General features: G+C 44.1%; 1 protein-coding gene across 4 annotated transcripts in view; it reads right to left on the reverse strand.

The window, feature by feature from the left end:
• Positions 1 to 21,046, reverse strand: part of ENTREP2 (endosomal transmembrane epsin interactor 2) — a 1,647,307-nt gene that overhangs the window by 254,312 nt on the left and 1,371,949 nt on the right. For all 4 annotated transcript variants that reach the window (XM_069765839.1, XM_069765840.1, XM_069765842.1 and 1 more), the window contains one exon: positions 3,495 to 3,602. In XM_069765839.1, the coding sequence (XP_069621940.1) occupies positions 3,495 to 3,602 (108 nt within the window). The remainder of the gene's footprint in view (positions 1 to 3,494; positions 3,603 to 21,046) is intronic.

A 21,046-nucleotide genomic window follows, 5' to 3' on the forward strand; every position in this document is an offset into this window, starting at 1 on the left:
GTTCGTGGTCGAGCACCGGACACTACAAGTTTGGTACGAACCCCTTAACTTTCCAGTTTACTAATTGCGACAACAAAAACGCAATTTTAACTTTTTTTATTTTTTTATTTTTATAGTTTTTACCAATCGAGTAAAGTTATGCTACATATTGATAGGTCGGACTTTAATTGATGAAATGATATCAAATATATGTATTTTTTATCTTTGCTTAATACATTTATTTTTAATGTGGGGCACGGTGTTTGAGTTGAATGTTCATACTTTTTAATTTTTTAAAACTTTTTTTTATTGATTTTACCGTATTTCTTACTCCCTTCAGGGTACTTGGTCCTGTGATCGTCAAGCAGCAATGCTTCAGTATTTCTGTGTATTATAAAGATCAAAGTCTCTTTTGATGCCCAGCCAAAGGCTGAGTTTCAATGGATCGCCATGATAACAGTCATTTGGTGCCAATTGGCACATGGTGTTTGCATGCTGAAAATGCCATTGTCACAGACTTACAGCATAGGGCAGAGCACCGCGCTGGCCTCAGCTGTTAGAGGCAGATCCTGGCTGTATGTCACAGCACATATCTCCCATGTATGGTGGCTCTGACCCTGCTCCACACACCTACTCTCAACTTACATCATACATGTATGGCATGTGCAGTGGATGTTTGGCTGAGCTTAAAATGATCTAAATATCTACTAAGGAAGTCAATGTATTTTTTATGTTTTGCAATAGTGTATAACAGTAAAATGTCAAATAACTCAAAGACAAAAAAAATCTACATTAAAATTATTCTAATTGTCAACTGCAAAAAAATCATCAGTGCCTATTATGTGCCTTCTGAACAGATGTAACAACTGGTGAAGAGAGGATCCACTGGGAAAGCAACATGGACTGGAATAAGAAAAACTGTCTGCAACCAAGAAGAGAAGCCCTCATTTACATTCTGGTAAACTGTACTTGGGGATTAGCAGAGAATTACAATAATTGGGAAGACAATAAAGGCAGATGCTGGACAATAAGAATTCTTAAGCAAGAGACTAAACAAACATCACACATGTAAATGGTTATTCTGCCTACCAAAGTGGTCTCTGGATGTTTAAAATTATCATGGGCAGAAAGAACAGCAATGCATCTGAGCTCACATCAACCAACTGCTTCCTTGTTATGCAATTTAGAGGAAGCAATTAACGTACAAGAAAATTCAGAGCAGTAACCAAGATTTTATTTTCTCTTTATTATGTTTTCTTTACTTCCTTCATTTAGAACCAGTAATTAATACTTTTCCGTTGTGTTTTACTTAAATTTTAATGCTTGTTTTGGAACTCTCAATGTAGAAAAAAAGAAAATATATAAAATCTGCAATATGTGCCCAACCATGAACAGAACATTCATTTAATTTAATATATTGTTTGTTTTTTTAATTTATACCTTAAGCATAAAAGACTGATTCATTATGTTGATGTCATATTAAGATCAGTTGAAAACATCTAAGCATTAATTATGTGAATTTATGAACAGAAAGAATGTGCTAATTGTAAATTCACCTTATCTAAAATGTATAAAAGCAGTTTCAGGTTCCCTTCATAACAATTTGTGCAGATAATACAGCGCAGTATGAATTGACATACAGGGTGGGTCATTTATATGGATTCACCTAAATAAAATGGGAATGGTTGGTGATATCAGTTTCTTGTTTGTGGCACATTAGTATATGGGAGGGGGGAAACTCTTCAAGATGGGTGATGACCATGGCAGCCATTTTGAAGTTAGCCATTTTGGATCCAACTTTATTTTCATGGGAAGAGGGTCAGTGACACCTCAACCTTATTGAGAATTTCACAAGAAAAACAATGATGTGCTTGGTTTTAACATAACTGTATTCTCTCATAAGTTATTTACAAGTTTATGACCACTTATAAAATGTGTTCAAAGTGCTGCCCATAGTGTTGGATTGTCAATATAACCCTTTTCTCCCACTCTTGACACACTGATAGCAACACTGCAGAAGAAATGCTAGCACAGGCTTCCAGTATCCGTTGTTTCAGATGCTGCACATCTCGTATCGTCACAGCATAAACAATTGCCTTCAGATGACCCCAGCATCTGAAACAACAGATTATATATGTGTTTTCTTATTTTAAACATACATTAATTAATTTGTATGTTAATTACTATCTAAAACCTTTGATTTTTGCAACTATTTTTCAAGGAAAGCATGCTTCCTTCTTGTGTTTGGCACGGCTTCTCACTGAATCTTCTGCACTACGCTTCTAATGCTCATACTCAGGCAGAGAGACTTGAACTGGGCATACATTCACTCCACAACACTGAAGACCGTGTTGCTCTGAACAAATACGTCATTTCCATGCTGTGAATTGACATAGTGCCGCTAGATATGTTGGGAAAAGTCAGTGACTTTTTACTGATAGTCAAATTAGCATAAACTTTGCATATTATTCCCACATTAATAAAAGCCATTTCTGGTGGGTGGGTTTCCGGTGCGATTGCCGGAAGCGCTTGTTAAATGCCGCTGTCAGAGTTTGACAGCGACATTTAACTGGTAATAGCCGTGAGTGGATGATGATTATACCCACAGCTATTGCAGGCACATGTCAGCTGTTCAAAACAGCTGACATGTCCCGGGAAAGATGTGGGCTCACCGCCGGAGCCCACATCAAAGGGAGGGAGTCCGACATTGGCGTATTATTATTATGCCCGATGTCAGTAAGGGGTTAATGTCTTTTTTGCTATACAAGAAGACATCGGTATAATAAATGGCACATGGTCGGTACAAGCCTCGTCATACATTTTGCAGGCCCGGTAGCCTGTAGGTATGCCTTTGAGTTCTCTAATTTCCAATTTATTTCCAACGATGAATTCCTGGCCACTAGATATAGATAACTGTATGGTATAATGCCTTGTAGTTTGATAATTGAGCATTGATTGACAGAAATAAAATTACATTTAGGCAATTCTAACACCATTTCTTACAATTGATACCTGTCGTTCAGGCCTAAATCACACTGACATTAGAGTCTTTATCACAGTCATCTCAGATTTGACAGAAATAACAATGGTTTATGAAGTGTTATGTTCTCCTGTTCTCGATTTTCCCCTATTCTTCTTGATAAAGAAATCCAAGACTAGTGAGAAGTTTACATCATGGCTTGGTTTCCATGACCATTATATATTATTCAATATATATTTTTTTGTAATTAGCTATACTGTGTGGAATACGTTTGTTTATTTCATTTAATTGAAAACTGTAGATAACTATTATTTTTCAGTACAGTTGAGGCTGCTGACTAACTATACGGCAACATGATTCCATTTTTACATACATTTGGCCAGTCTATGAACATGTAGATGTATACATTGGAAGATTTTCTTGGTGTATATTATCAGCGTACAGAACAGAGATTGTATAAAATGAGCCGTAGTCGTCACAGCGTAGATGGATTCATAATTCACAACCAAGGATTTATATCTTTTGTGCTACTTACCAGCTGTAGAACATCAGCAGAAACCATCTGCATGCAGCACATTGCTGTAGCCAAGGCACAGACAATTGTAGAGATGATATTCAAAGCACAGACACTGAACAACAGGTCCTGTAAAAATGCAAAGAAAACCATCAGGTTTTATCTAACAAATGTATGTGATGGGACTGTAAACATATTTAATTGGTTTGATAATAGCGGCTGTCACTTGCTATCTGTTCAGTGTGGGATTAATTAGTTTGCACTGCTGCTTTTTCAGATCTTAACCCCTTGCAAATGAACTCTTTCAGGACACTAATATTTCACAATTCTGTACTAGTCATTACAGCCTATTACAACAAAATGATATTAACATTTCCCTGTGAATTTAGTTTTACCTGGATGAATAATCATGGTTGAGGGAGTATAAGGAGGCTTTTTTCCCAACAGAGTAAAAATGCTTTTTGTATAGCTATAATGTCTCATAAACCGAAACATGACTTCAGATATTCCATCAATTGATTTCTTGTAACCTAGCTTAGCTAATGACCCTACCTTTGCTAATGAGGGCCAAAAGAATGGAATAGCACAAAAAACATGGTTTTCCACATTTTTGTACTAGTTTGAAAAAGACAAATACTCATATCATAACATATCATAAATGCCACCATATTAAACTTTTAAATTTTTTAAATACCACTGTTATTCTTGACTGCAACATTTAAAGGATTATACAGTAGTTACTCTCTGGTACCAAATATGTAAAAGAGTCGGCACCCATGCAGTAAGGAGTAGGCTCAGGTGCTGAGCCTGCTTCCATACAAGCAGTGTACATGTCCTCCATACATGAGTGACAGATGTTGGTAAGAGGTTAACCAGAGTGACTGTTAGGGTACCGTCACACAGTGGCACTTTGATCGCTAGGACGGCACGATCCGTGACGTTCCAGCGATATCGTTATGATCTCGCTGTGTCTGACACGCTACTGCGATCAGGGACCCCGCTGAGAATCGTACGTCGTAGCAGATCGTCTGAAACTTTATTTCGTCGGTGGATCTCCCGCTGACATCGCTGAATCGGCGTGTGTGACGCCGATTCAGCGATGTCTTCACTGGTAACCAGGGTAAACATCGGGTTACTAAGCGCAGGGCCGCGCTTAGTAACCCGATGTTTACCCTGGTTACCAGCGTAAACGTAAAAAAAACAAACACTACATACTTACCTTCAGCTGTCTGTCCCCGGCGCTGTGCTTCTCTGCACTCCTCCTGCATCCTGTGTCAGCGCCGGCCAGCCAGATAGCACAGCGGTGACGTCACTGCTCTGCTTTCCAGCTGACCGGCGCTGACAGTGCAGAGGAAAGCACAGCGCCGGAGGACAGACACGGAATGTAAGTATGTAATGTTTGTTTTTTTTACGTTTACGCTGGTTACCAGGGGACTTCGGGATCGTTGGTCGCTGGAGAGCTGTCTGTGTGACAGCTCTCCAGCGACCACACAGAGACGCTGCAGCGATCGACATCGTTGTCGTATCGCTGCAGCGTCATTTCAGTGTGACGGTACCCATAATCTAAAATTTAAAACAGACATATATCTGATTATAGTATTCTAATCTGCATTAGCTACACTAGAGTAGCCCTATTCGATAGATAACAGTTGGCTGAATGCTCATTATCTCTTCCAATCTCAAATACACATGAACACTTGGCTTGAACAAGCATGACATTTTTTTATGACAATATCACATGGTCATAAGTATTCAGACCCTTTGCTCAGACACTCATATTTAAGTCACATGCTCTCCATTTCATTGTGATCCTCCTTGAGATGGTTCTACTCTTTCAGACCAAATGAGAATCATGAGGTCAAAGAAACTGGCCAAGGAGCTCAGAGACAGAATTGTGGCAAGGCACAGATCTGGCGAAGGTTATAAAAGAATTTCTGAAGTACTCAAGGTTCCTAAGAGCACAGTAGGCTCCATAATCCTTAAATGGAAGAAGTTTGGGACCACCAGAAGTCTTCCTAGACCTGGCCGTCCAGCCAAACTGAGCAATTGCAGAAGAGCCTTGGTGAGAGAGGTAAAAAAGAACCCCAAGATTACTGTGGCTGAGCTCCAGTGATGCAGTAGGGTGACTGGAGAAAGTCAACTGCACCAGTCAGGCCTTTATGGCACAGTGGCCTAACGGAAGCCTCTCCTCAGTGCAAGACATATGAAAGCCCGCATAAAGTTTGCTAAAAAAACACATGAAGGACTCCCAGACTATGAGAAATAAGATTCTCTAGTCTGATGAGATGAAGATAGACCTTTTTGGTGATAATTCTAAGCGGTATGTGTGGAGAAAACCAGGCATTGCTCATCACCTGCCCAATACAATCCCAACAGTTAAACATTATGGTGGCATCATCATGCTATTGGGGTGTTTTTCAGCTACAGGGACAGGACGATTGGTTGTCATTGAAGGAAACATGAATGCAGCCAAGAACAGAGATATCCTGGATGAAAACCTCTTCCAGAGTGCTCTGGACCTCAGACTTGGCAGAAGGTTCATCTTCCAACAAGACAGTGACCCTAAGCAATCAGCTAAAATAATAAAGGAGGGGCTTCAGAACAACTCTGTGACCATTCTTGACTGGCCCAGCCAGAGCCCTGACCTAAACCCAATTGAGCATCTCTTGAGAGACCTGAAAATGGCTGTCCACCAATGTTCACCATCCAACCTGAAAGAACTGGAGAGGATCTGCAAGGAAGAATGGCAGAGGATCCCCAAATCCAGGTGTGAAAACCCTGTTGCATCATTCCCAAGAAGGCTGATGGCTGTACTAGCTCAAAAGAATGCTTCTACTCAATACTGAGCAAAGGGTCTGAATACTTGTGACCATGTGATATTTCAGTTTTTCTTTTTTAATAAATTTGCAAAAATTTCTACTTTTCTGTTTTTTTCCAGTGAAGATGGGGTGCAGAGTGTACATTAATGAGAACAAAAATTTACATTTTGAGTTTACTAAATGGCTGCAATGAATCAAAAAGTGAAAAATTTAAAGGGGTCTGAATACTTTCCGGAACCCACTGATTCCGTAAACTACTGACAACATGTCTCCAAATTTCCAAGCAATGAATTTTGTATTTTTTTCTGAAAAGGAGAAATGGTCAAGATTAGAAAAAAAAACTCTGCTTTCAGATCTCAAATAATACAAAGAAAACAAGTTCATAATCATTTAGAAGCAACAATCCTAATGTTTTAACTCAAGAAGAGTTCAGAAATCAATATTTTGTGGAATAACCATGATTTTTAATCACAACTTTCGTGCGTCTTGGCATGCTTTCCACCAGTCTTTCACACTGCTCCTGGCACAAAAATGTAAGCAGTTCTTCTTTGTTTGATGGCTTTTGACTATCCATCATCCTCTTGATTACATTCCAGAGATTTTCAATGGGGTTCAGGTCTGGAGATTGGGCTGCCCATGACGAGGTTTTAATGTGTGTGGTCTCTTAATTTTTACCAGAGCTGTATATATATATCATCAGATCAAGGTTCTCATGCCTTGTCCATGTCCTTCTACCAGATCTATAGAAGCAGGAATCAACCACACAAGACAAGACCTAAGGTGCAAACTATGCAAAGACACCTCAGAAACCATCCAACACATAGTGGCAGGATGCAGAATGCAAGCAGGAACAACGTAACATAGTAACATAGTAACATAGTTAGTAAGGCCGAAAAAAGACATTTGTCCATCCAGTTCAGCCTATATTCCATGATAATAAATCCCTAGATCTACGTCCTTCTACAGAACCTAATAATTGTATGATACAATATTGTTCTGCTCCAGGAAGACATCCAGGCCTCTCTTGAACCCCTCGACTAAGTTCGCCATCACCACCTCCTCAGGCAAGCAATTCCAGATTCTCACTGCCCTAACAGTAAAGAATCCTCTTCTATGTTGGTGGAAAAACCTTCTCTCTTCCAAACGCAAAGAATGCCCCCTTGTGCCCGTCACCTTCCTTGGTATAAACAGATCCTCAGCAAGATATTTGTATTGTCCCCTTATCTATATATATAATTGTCTAAGGGTTTTTCCGTCTGTCTGTCTGTCCTGGAAATCCCGGCTCTCTGATTGGTCGAGGCCGCCAGGCCTCGACCAATCAGCAACGGGCACAGCGACGATGATGTCATAATGGTTGCCATGGCGACGAAGATGTCATAAAGGTTGCCTTGACCAAGCAGTGACGGGCACAGTCTGCCGCGAATTCTGGAATCATCATTGTCCATATACTACAGGGACATGCATATTCTAGAATACCCGATGCGTTAGAGACCGGCACAGCATCGACGTAGAAATCCCGCATCTCTGATTGGTCGAGGCCGCCAGGCCTCGACAAATCAGCAACGGGCACAGCGACGATGATGTCATAAAGGACGTAGACATCTCACGTTTCTGATTCAGCGACGGGCACAGTATCGACGTAGATGTCATAATGGTTGCCATGGCGACGATGATGTCATAAAGGTTGCCTCGACCAATCAGCGACGGGCACAGTGTGCCGCGAATTCTGGAATCATCATTGTCCATATACTACAGGGACATGCATATTCTAGAATACCCGATGCGTTAGAATCGGGCCACAATCTAGTATACTTATACATGGTTATTAGATCGCCCCTCAGTTGTCTTTTTTCTAGACTAAATAATCCTAATTTCGCTAATCTATCTGGGTATTGTAGTTCTCCCATACCCTTTATTAACCCCTATCTGACTTCGGACGGGATAGTACGTCCGAGGTCAGATCCCCTGCTTTGATGCAGGGCTCCGCGGTGAGCCCTCATCAAAGCCGGGACATGTCAGCTGTTTTGAACAGCTGACATGAGCCCGCAATAGGTGCGGGCAGAATCGCGATCTGCCCGCACCTATTAACTAGTTAAATGCCGCTGTCAATCGCAGACAGCGGCATTTAACTACCGCATCCGGCCGGGCGGCTGGAAATGACGTCATCGCCGACCCCCGTCACATGATCGGGGGTCGGCGATGCGTCTCCATTGTAACCATAGAGGTCCTTGAGACCTCTATGGTTACTGATGACCGGTGGCTGTGAGCGCCACCCTGTGGTCGGCGCTCACAGCACACCTCCATTTCTGCTACATAGCAGCGATCAGCAGATCGCTGCTATGTAGCAGAGCCGATCGCATTGTGCCTGCTTCTAGCCTCCCATGGAGGCTATTGAAGCATGGCACAAGTTAAAAAAAAAAAGTTTAAAAAAATGTGAAAAAAATAAAAAAAATATAAAAGTTTAAATCACCCCCCTTTCGCCCCAATCAAAATAAATCAATAAAAAAAAATCAAATCTACACATATTTGGTATCGCCGCGCTCAGAATCGCCCGATCTATCAATTAAAAAAAAGCATTAACCTAATCGCTAAACGGCGTAGCGAGAAAAAAATTTGAAACGCCAGAATTACGTTTTTTAGGTCGCCGCGACATTGCATTAAAATGCAATAACGGGCGATCAAAAGAACGTATCTGCACCAAAATGCTATCATTAAAAACGTCATCTCGGCACGCAAAAAATAAGCCCTCAACCGACCCCAGATCACGAAAAATGGAGACGCTACGAGTATCGGAAAATGGCGCAATTTTTATTTTTATTTTTTTTGCAAAGTTTGGAATTTTTTTTCACCACTTAGATAAAAAATAACCTAGTCATGTTAGGTGTCTATGAACTCGTACTGACCTGGAGAATCATAATGTCAACTCAGTTTTAGCATTTAGTGAACCTAGCAAAAAAGCCAAACAAAAAACAAGTGTGGGATTGCACTTTTTTTGCAATTTCACCGCACTTGGAATTTTTTTCCCGTTTTCTAGTACACGACATGCTAAAACCAATGATGTCGTTCAAAAGTACAACTCGTCCCGCAAAAAATAAGCCCTCACATGGCCAAATTCATGGAAAAATAAAAATGTTATGGCTCTGGGAAGGAGGGGAGTGAAAAACGAACACGGAAAAACGAAAAATCCCAAGGTCATGAAGGGGTTAATTTTGTTGCCCTCCTTTGTACTCTCTCTAGTTCCGTTATATCCTTCCTGAGCACCGGTGCCCAAAACTGGACACAGATATCGAACACCACAACCAAGGAGTGGAAATTGTATATAAGAACATCTGCACAGCATATAAGTCACCCTTAAGTGCAAGTGGGAGACCCCAGAAAAAGTGATGGAGAATAAAAAAGGGCTAAAATCCTTTGGGACTTCAAGATCCAGACGGATAAGCAGGTGTTGGCTAACCAAACAAACATTGTGATAGTAGACAAGGATCAGAAGACAGCAATGATAATTTGTGGCAGTGCCAAGTGACAGCAACATCAGAAAAAAGGAATATGAGAAGCTGGAGAAATACCAGGGCCTCAAAGGAGAACTGGAGAAGATGTGGAAGGTGAAGGCAAAAGTGATTCCAGTGGTAATAGGAGCACTTGGAGCAGTAACCCCTAAGTTGGAAGAATGGCTCCAACAGATCCCAGGAGCAACATCTGAGCTCTCTGTCCAGAAAAGCGCAATGCTGGGAACAATTAAGATTCTGCGCAGAACCCTCAAACTCCAAGGCCTCTGGTAGAGGACCCGAGAATGCAGGGGCTATATATAGCCACAATCATAGAAAAAAGGCTGGCGCACTCTAATATTAAATACTCATATAAGAATAATGGGGGTGCGAACCCAAGTGGCTAAGATAATATCAGAACAAACAGAAAAAGAAGCCACTGAAACATATTCGCACACCACCAATAATGCATATCAAAAGTAATAACTTTATTGGAAGCACAATTTAAAAACAGTTAAAACCAATACAAACAACAACTGCCCCCCCCCACACACATAAGGCCTGTACAACACTGCATGTACTGCAGATATGGCACCAAAGTAGTAACGAATACTGTACAAAATATTAGATGTGCACAGCTATAGGGACACACTGCACAGGATCAACGTATACTACTAGACAAGGGTACAACCACAAGTAAAGGACATCAAGACTCAGTATGAATAAATGAATGGTCCTTAATATCCCTAACTGATGCACAGATATGAGCCCAAGAATTGGCGCACCATTGAAAATCAGAGTATGATGAAAAGAATGTAACCCATGCCACCTCCTAATAGAGGCAAAAACCAGAGTAGTCCCATGAGGAAAAATACCCCAGACAGGGCAGTGTGCAGCCCAATCACCCAATAGTCACCTGAAGTAGGGAGGGTGAAAACGGCAGCAAAAAGTGTGACAGGCCCGGGAGGCAGATGAGCCCAACGCGTATCGCGGCAGAAAAAGGCCGCTTCAGCCGCAGTTGTTGTTTGTATTGGTTTTAACTGTTTTTAAATTGTGCTTCCAATAAAGTTATTCCTTTTGATATGCATTATTGGTGGTGTGCGAATATGTTTCAGTGGCTTCTTTTTCTGTTTGTTCTGATATATAGCCACACACACGTACATGTATATATTACATAGTCTCCTTTATTATGTATATTGCCGTCCCTTACATATGGATTTTATAGAGCCCTCTTTTTTATTACATACTGTCCTGTCTTGTTAGCTGTATAATGCAATGATGGCTGATGAAGCATGGAAAAGCTTCTTTTCTAAAGGAGGAGCTGATGGATTGGTCATCTGGTCACCCGTTCCTCCATCAGTGGTCATTTTACATCTAACAAGAGAGGAGACTATGTAAAAGTACCATCACACTGAACGATATCGCTAGCGATCCGTGACGTTGCAGCGTCCTGGATAGCGATATCGTTCAGTTTGACAGGCAGCAACGATCTGGATCCTGCTGTGCCATCGTTGGTCGGAGCAGAAAGTCCAGCACTTTATTTCGTCGCTGGACCTCCCGCAGACACCGTGTGACGCCGATTCAGCGATGTCTTCACTGGTAACCAGGGTAAACATCGGGTTACTAAGTGCAGGGCCGCGCTTAGTAACCCGATGTTTACCCTGGTTACTAGCGTAAACATAAAAAAAACCAAACACTTCATACTTACATTCCGGTGTTTGTCCCCCGGCGCTGTGCTTTCCTGCACTGGCTGTGAGCGCCGACCAGCCACAAAGCACAGCGGTGACGTCACCGCTCTGCTTTACGGCTGGCCGGCGCTGACAGTGCAGGAAAGCACAGCGCCAGAGGACAGACACCAGAATGTAAGTATGTAGTGTTTGTTTTTTTTACGTTTACGCTGGTAACCAGGGTAAACATCGGGTTACTAAGCGCGGCCCTGTGCTTAGTAACCCGATGTTTACCCTGGTTACCAGGGGACCGGCATCGTTGGTCGCTGGAGAGCTGTCTGTGTGACAGCTCTCCAGCGACCACACAGCGACGCTGCAGCGATCGGGATCATTGTCTAGATCGCTGCAGTGTTGCTTAATGTGACAGTACCTTTATAAAAGAGGGCACTGTGAATAACAAAAATAACAAGAATACACTATGTAAGAGACAGCACTGTACATAACAGCAGAGGAAGCTATATAATAAGGGACGACATCATATATAACTAGAGAGGATGGTATGTAATAAGGGAAGGTGTTATATTATTATTAATATTATTTATTTATATAGCACCATTAATTCCATGGTGCTGTACGTGAGAAAGGGGTTACATACAGAGTTACATAGTTTAGAGTAAACAAGTTTACAGTGACAGACTGGTACAGAGGGGAGAGGACCCTGTCCTTGCGGACTTACATTCTATGGGATAGTAGGGAAGAGGCAGAAGGTAAGGGCGAGGCAGCGGCTCTGGCGAAGGCGAGGCGGCGGCTCTGGCGATGGTGAGGCGGCGGCTCTGGCGATGGCGAGGCAGTGGCTCTGGCGATGGCGAGGTGGCGGCTCTGGCTATGGCAAGGCGGCAGAAAGGTTATTGCAGGCTGTAGGCTTTCTTGAAGAGATGGGTTTTCATGTTCCGTCTGAAGGATCTGAGGGTGGTGGATAGTCGGACGACAAAAGAGGAAACTATGTAACTAAGGATGGTGTTATACATAATAAGTGAGTATACTATACACTAAGGGACTGTGCTATACATAAGTGAGTACACTAAATACTAAGGGACTGTGCTGTACATAATAAGTGAGTACGCTTTATACTAAGGGACTGTGTTAGACATAATAATCGATAATAACGTCTTCCTCCACCTCGCCCTGTTCCTAAAATCATTATAAATCCCCCTTCCTCCCATCCCAATCCCCACACACCCCTCATTGTCCTCGTCCCCCGCATCTCATTATTACCCTCTCCCCCACCCCCATGATTTCCCTCTTCACCAACCTCCATCATTGCTTTCTCCCACCACTCCATTATTGCCCATTCCACCACCTCCATCATTGCCTCCTCCCAACCACCCCCATCATTACCCATTCCACAACCTCCATCATTTCCTCCTCCCCACCACCCCCATCATTACCCATTCCACCATCTCCAGCATTGCCTCCTCCCCACCACCCCATCATTGTCCTTTCCACTGCCATCATGATTGTCTTCTCCCCATTCATGGGGCCATGCTGCTTGCTAGCACTAGGAGGCCTCTACACATGTGACACAAAGGTCATGGTCCATGATGTCACAACATGTGCAGTGACGATCGCAGGTGCATTTGTAGAACCCTCCCAGGTCTAGCAAACCTGGTGGATCTTAGCGCTGCCGATGCTGATCCGAACATTAGACAAAGATGGGATGAGTTGTGGTGAGGAGTGAAGGGGCCAGGGGGTGAGTATAAAGATTTTTATTATATTTTACATATTAAGTTTATTATGCTCTGGGGTCTGGTGAGAGCATATTAAGGGTCGTTAAATTTGTGGAGAATAAATTCATTGCAAATGGAATTTACAGTTAAAAACTACGTGAACAGACAAATTTGAATTCTGCCTAATTCACTGTTCTGTAATTGCAGATCCATGTGATGTTTATTTAAGCCTAATATACCACAAGCCTAAAATTCTCCATCTCAATCAGGCATCTCTTCAAGGTGTGATGTGAGGAATGGATGACTGGACGTCTCAAAGTGAGTGACTGTAACAATAAATCTGAGAGGAGTAGTGATATTCTTGGCCCTATTCTTTGGCTTCTCCTTGCAGCAAAAATACAGGCAACAAACTGGATCATAACTGATGGTGTTTCCAAAAAAAGTATACAAACCATTACATAAATGGAATCAAGAAAACAATCCAATTTTATTTTGTTGCCTGGAGATACTCTATAACTCCATATAGGTTTGTGACCTGAACCAATGCAGCAGCCTCTCTACTGGGAGCTTGCCAAAATCTGATACAACACGAGACTCCAGACTGCTAATCATGGAAGAGCTCCTTCACAAAGAGAAGTAGGACACACCTGACTTTCCTGCAGTGAAAGGTTACGGCGCAGCAATACAAATAAAACAATTATCATTTCACTTTGAAGGTATGAATCCAGCAACATAATTATCATGAAAGATCATGCTAATCAGTCATAAGTATTATGTTTATGGTTGTCATGGTGATGTTAATCAGGGCTCAGCATTCTAGCAAAACAACTTGTAACCATAACTGCATCTTTCCTGACATATATACAGACATGAGAGAAACTAAGTTTATATTCTTTGAACTGTATGATTATAAAGCTACAGATTTATGGGATGTACTTATTTTTTCATACACTGTTTATTCATTTTGGACAAGTCTTTAAAATATGCCATGTATTGTTTTTGATCTGAGGTTGTAGATACCTACCTAACTTTTGTCATTTTTTTATGTACAGATATATAAAACCATAAAATTCAAAAAGAATACTGTATACTTGGTTTTGTCATGACTGTATATGCATGTATGAATGTGTACATATATTTTTTTTATATTTACATATGTATATACACTGCTCAAAAAATAAAGGGAACACTTAAACAACAGAATATAACTCCAAGTAAATCAAACTTCTGTGAAATCAAACTGTCCACTTAGGAAGCAACACTTTGACAATCATTTTAGTACAGCTCATCAAGGATGGCACATCAATGTGAGCTGTGACCTCTCCCCGAGGTCATTCATCTGTACCTTCACAGCCTTTTACTAGGCATTGCTCCTAATAGCCAGTTTCCTACCCACACTGATGAGGGGCAAAAACCTCAAAACAGCTGTCTGTGGATGGATACCATGCTTGGCATAGGTGGTTTTCCTTTATTGGATGTTTTCCTTTATTGGATGCTGCCCTTCCCGTGGTTGTTCCTTCCCGGGGAAAGGCCTGGCTATTCATTGCTTGCGTTGAGAAACACGTGATGGTGTCTTCGCAGCTTACTTTACATGCATTTGCATATTTCCCATAGGGGATGGGGGCAGTGTTCTGGATCACTGCGTTGAGAAACACGTGATGGTGTCTCCGCGGTGTTGGATGTTTTGGTCTCCCCGAGGTCATTCATCTGTACCTTCATAGTCTTTAAAATATGCCATGTATTGTTTTTGATCTGAGGTTGTAGATACCTACCTAACTTTTGTCATTTTTTTTATGTACAGATATATAAAACCACAAAATTCAAAAAGAATACTGTATACTAGGTTTTGTCATGACTGTATATGCATGTATGAATGTGTACATATTTTTTTATATTTACATATGTATATACACTGCTCAAAAAATAAAGGGAACACTTAAACAACAGAATATAACTCCAAGTAAATCAAACTTCTGTGAAATCAAACTGTCCACTTAGGAAGCAACACTTTGACAATCATTTTAGTACAGCTCATCAAGGATGGCACATCAATGCGAGCTGTGACCTCTCCCCGAGGTCATTCATCTGTACCTTCACAGCCTTTTACTAGGCACTGCTCCTAATAGCCAGTTTCCTACTCCACACTGATGAGGGGCAAAAACCCCGAAACAGCTGTCTGTGGATGGATGCCATGCTTGGCATAGGTGGTTTTCCTTTATTGGATGTTTTCCTTTATTGGATGCTGCCCTTCCCGTGGTTGTTCCTTCCCGGGGAAAGGCCTGGCTATTCATTGCTTGCGTTGAGAAACACGTGATGGTGTCTCCGCAGCTTACTTTACATGCATTTGCATATTTCCCATAGGGGATGGGGGCAGTGTTCTGGATCACTGCGTTGAGAAACACGTGATGGTGTCTCCGCGGTGTTGGATGTTTTGGTCTCCCCGAGGTCATTCATCTGTACCTTCATAGTCTTTAAAATATGCCATGTATTGTTTTTGATCTGAGGTTGTAGATACCTACCTAACTTTTGTCATTTTTTTATGTACAGATATATAAAACCACAAAATTCAAAAAGAATACTGTATACTTGGTTTTGTCATGACTGTATATGCATGTATGAATGTCTACATATATTTTTTTTATATTTACATATGTATATACACTGCTCAAAAAATAAAGGGAACACTTAAACAACAGAATATAACTCCAAGTAAATCAAACTTCTGTGAAATCAAACTGTCCACTTAGGAAGCAACACTTTGACAATCATTTTAGTACAGTTCATCAAGGATGGCACATCAATGCGAGCTGTGGCAAGAAGGTTTGCTGTGTCTGTCAGCATAGTGTCCAGAGGCTGGAGGCGCTACCAGCAGACAGGCCAATACACCAGGAGATGTGGAGGTGGCTGTAGGAGGGCAACAACCCAGCAGCAGGACCGCTATTTCAGCCTTTGTGCAAGGAGGAACAGGAGGAGCACTGCCAGAGCCCTGCAAAATAACCTCCAGCAGGCCTTAAATGTGCATGTGTCTGCACAAACGGTTAGAAACTGACTCCATGAGGATGGTCTGAGTGCCCGATGTCCACAGATGGGGTTGTACTCACAGCCAACACAGTGCAGGATGCTTGGCATTTGCCACAGAACGCCAGTATTGGCAACTTCGTCACTGGTGCCCTGTGCTCTTCACAGATGAAAGCAGGTTCACACTTAGCAACTGTGACAGACGTGACAGTCTGGAGACACCATGGAGAGCAATCTGCTGCATGCAACATCCTTCAGCATGGGGTGGCACTTCTTTGGAGGGCCGCACAGCCCTCCATGTGCTCGCCAGAGGTAGCCCGACTGCTATTAGGTACCGAGATGAGATCCTCAGACCTCTTGTGAGACCATATGCTGGTGCAGTTGGCCCTGGGTTCCTCCTAATGCAGGACAATGACAGACCTCATATGGCTGTAGTATGTCAGCAGTTCATGCAAAATGAAGGCATTGAAGCTATGGACTGGCCTGCCCATTCCCCAGACCTGAATCCGATTGAACACATCTGGAACATCATGTCTCGCACCATCCACCGTCACGTTGCACCACAGACTTTTCAGGAGTTGGAGGATGCTTTAGTCCAGGTCTGGGAGGAGATTCCTCAGGAGACCATCCACTGCCTCATCAGAACCATGCCCAGGCATTGTAGGGAGGTCATACAGGCACGTGGAGGCCACAAACACTACTTACCATCATTTCCTTGTCTTGAGGCATTTCCACTGAAGTTGGATCAGCCTGTGTTAGGTGTCGAGTTCCTGCCTCTGAGTGTAGCTAGGTCCAATCAGGAGGGCCCTAGGAGGGGGTAATGTTAGGTGTCGAGTTCCCACCTCTGCACAGGGGGAATATCGAACCATCTCTGCTGCGGTCTCCCATTCTTCTCCAGCTGCAGTGAAGTCTTCTCAGTGGAGACGTCGGTCCCAGAGTCTAGCTCAGGCTGATACAGGATGACTGGTTTCTACTGCCCTTCCAGGCTCTGCACTTGTAGCCAGCAATGTTTAGCAGCGAGCAGGTCTTTCTGGGACTAAGTCCTGCTTTTCACATATGGAGCATGCCCACGGGACTACCTCCCATTGGAGGTCGGGGTCACATGCTCAAGTCCTGTTGCGGCTCCTATTGGTCCATCTGGAAGGTCTTGTAGCACTGCCACTATAATAGGTTTGCACGGCAGCTCGGCCATGTGCTAGTGTATACTTGAAAACGTGTGTGTGTGTTGATGTGTGAAATTCGCTCATTAATCATCCCCCTCCCTTATGTATGACTGCTCGCGTAAGGTGGATGCTTGCTATCTAGCACCCAACAGAGCCATCAGTACTAAACACACGATACAGCGTCTATTGCTGTAACCGCCAGTGCGGCGCCGTGCGCTATTAGAGTACTTCCCTGACCCAAGTCTGGGTGGTTATAGCCATATAGTCTGTCATTACTCAGCAGCAGCTTCCATCTCTGCACGGTGGACCCCGGGCTGCGAACGCACCTTATACCATCTCTCTAATTATTTGATGTGTTCTGCTGGCCCTAACATTACACTAGCGCCAGGGTCTGGCTAGTAATGATGGACAAATGGCAATCCTTGCGGTACATCCAGCAGCTGGAGGGTAGGTTGGCGGCGCTCGAGTGCACAACCTCAGCTGTGGATGTTATAACAGCAGTTGTTCAGGTTGCTAGCGTGGCTGCCAGAAACATTTTCTGGTGATAGTAAATCTTGTAGGGGTTTCGTGAGCCAGTGCTCTATACATCTCGAGCTTCTGGCTGCACGTTTCCCCACAGAGCGGGCTAAGGTGGGATTTATTGTGTCTCTCCTGTTGGACAAGGCGTTGGAGTGGGCTACGCAGCTGTGGGAGCGTGGCGATCATGTGGTGCAGAGTGCTCCTGAGCACTCTGAAACAGGTCTTTTTAGGACCTTGTGTCACCCATGATACGGCGCTCCAACTGATGGCATTGACTCAGGGCTCGTCCTTGGTCAGCCATTTTGACGTCCACTTTCGCACCCTAGCATCTGAGCTGGACTGGTCGGATAAAGCCCTAATTCTGATGTTTTGGAGGGGGCTTGCTGACCATGTGAAGGATGCTCTGGCCACTAGGGAGATTCCCACCACACTGGAGGAGTTAATAGCTCTGTCCACTCGTATTGACCTCCGTTTTCACGAGTGGAGGTTAGAGCGAGCCCAGTGTAGGCAGTGGTTTTGGCTGGCTCCCACCTTCACCAAACCTTTGGAATCTCCAGTCCAGGACCCTGAGTCACATGAGGCCATGGTAGTGTCACGAGTGGGATCTAAGTCCCTGACCACTCGTGCACTCCAGGTTTGTCATGTTTGCCAGCAGTCAGGACATCTTGCCACCAGATGTCCCTAGCGGTCGAGGAAATGTCAGCGTCTAGTGGTAGTAGGTGGAGGTACACTAGAAACGGCGATGTTTGCCTCCAAATTGTCCTTTAAGGGGACAATTACTATAGGCTTATTTACCCTCTTGGTAGAGCTCTGCATGGATTCTGCGGTGGAGGGAAATTTTATGTCTTCTGCCTTTGCCCAACGTCACACAATTTCCCTGGTAATGTTAGCTCAACCAGTAACCGTACGAGTGGTAAATAGGTCGACACTGCCCTCACAGATAACACACCAGACCATCCCTTTTTCTCTGTCCATGTCGCCATCTCATCAGGAAATTATATCTCTGCTCGTCATTGTTACAGAACCCCCCAGCACCAAGAATGTTATGCAGTATATGTATAGTTTCCATGTGAAATGCATCAGTCCACAGGCTGCGCCCCTGGACAAGATATTCTCTTTCTGACCTCCCCCCACCTTTGTAATTCCCACAGTAAATAGCGGCAGGCTCCGGCCCCCTGCAGCTATTGTAATTTATGTCTGGCCAGCTGTTTTCCTATTGGCCTGTCCTGTGTATCTGTGTTATATATTCTGTGTGCTGAAAATAACGTGTGTTCTCTTAGACTGGAAATAAGTGAAGAAGCAGTCAGCTTTTATATGCTCTCACGTAACCAAGGAATTCCAGCCAGCTTCCATCATTCAGAATCTACATTAAAAGCAGAGTGGACTTCCTGAAACACGGGGTGGTACGGTAAGAGGTACCCCAGCTTGGTAGACCCCGTTACACTGGTGGCAGACAGCAGGATGTGATATCTCTTCTACAGGAGGAAAGGAAAGAATGGAAGACAACTACCAGAAGTTAAAGAGGACTACATTAAAAGATCTGGTGGAAGCCCGAGGGTTAATCGCCAGCAGCAAAAGCGGATTTGATAGCAGCCATCATGGAACACGACAGTACAGCGCCCCCCAATGTGAACGTGGAGGACACTGAATTCCAGAAGGAGATAAAGAACAGACTGGCGTTCTATGGCCCAAACCCTGCAGTAGAGATCATACGAGAGGTGATGGCTGATGTGCGTACTGATCTGAAGGAAGAGATGGCCGAGCGGACCAGGATAGAGCTAACCAAGATGGAGATGGCAGAGCGGACCAAAGTGGAGCTGGCCAAGATGGAGATGGCAGAGCGGAGAGAGGAGAGTCAGCGAGCAAGGGGAGCTCTGGCCTCCGCCCAGGTACCTTCAACAGTAAGCCACAAAAAGATCCAGTATAATGCCTTCCGACAGTTGGGGGAGGCAGAGGAAGACATTGATGGCTTTCTGCAGGACTTTGAGCGGCAGTGTGCCCTTCATCAAGTGAAGCCAGAGGAACGGGTTCAGATTCTGGCCAGCAAGCTGACAGACCGGGCAGTGGACGCCTATCGCATGGTACCCGATGAGGACTGTATAGACTATGAGCAGATCAAAGAAGTGATCTTGGCCCGGTATGCGCTGACACCAGAGGCATACCGCCAAAAGTTCCGCGGACTTATAAAACAAGTAACCGATACCCACTCTGAATGGGCCTGTAAATTACGGCGGTCACTGCTACAGTGGGTACTAGGGAGCCAAGCAACCACTAAGGAGGACGTCCTTCAGCTCTTCTTGTTAGAACGATTCTTTAATGGACTAAACCCCGAGACACAGGAATGGCTTCGGGATAGGCGGCTAAGGACTCTTGAGGAAGCCGCTCGTCTGGCTGATGAACATCATGACGCCAGGAGGCCTCAGTTGTCCGGATCAAAGATGGTCACTAGGGGTCCGCCCATGGACCTGGAGGGCCCCAAACCACCGAAGATTGTAGGGGGACCAGCTAGAAACCCGGTCTACCACAGTTCCCCTGGGGCGCGATGCCACACCTGCCGTCAGCTGGGCCACCTGCAAAGACAATGTCCCAACCGGACTCAGCATACCCAGTGACCAAAGGCGGGAACAGCTACCTTCCGCCAGGCCGCTGTACACTGCTACCAAGGCGAAGCTGACCCAGCATTGGGGGCTACAACTAACCAAGGGGTGGAAGACATGGAGGAAGTGCTGCATGAAGTAGACCCCGTGCAGGCAGCCTGGGCAGATAATCGACAACAGCATCGACAGGTCGTGTGGGTTAATGGGAAACGCATGCAGGGACTAAGAGATTCCGGAGCAACTTTGTCCCTTGTGAAGCCTCATCTCGTCCGGGACCAAAAGAATACGGACCGGACAGTGGCAGTCCGTGGAGCAGGCGGAGCCATACATCGACTGCCCACTGCCAGGATTCACCTAAACTGGGGAGTTGGGGATGGCCTTGTTGAGGTCAGCTTGACGGAGGATTTGCCTGCAGACATTTTGCTGGGAAATGACTTGGGACCCATGTTGTCTGCCTTCTCGGTTGCCCCTCTGGCTGAGACATATCCTGTGACCACCCGGAGACAAGCTCGAGCTGCGGAGGCGGAATCACACTCAGAGGAGGCCCAGGTAAGACATCCCAGCCCTACACGTATTCC

Source organism: Ranitomeya imitator, chromosome 4 (assembly GCF_032444005.1).
Source record: "Ranitomeya imitator isolate aRanImi1 chromosome 4, aRanImi1.pri, whole genome shotgun sequence".
Taxonomy (NCBI): domain Eukaryota; kingdom Metazoa; phylum Chordata; class Amphibia; order Anura; family Dendrobatidae; genus Ranitomeya; species Ranitomeya imitator.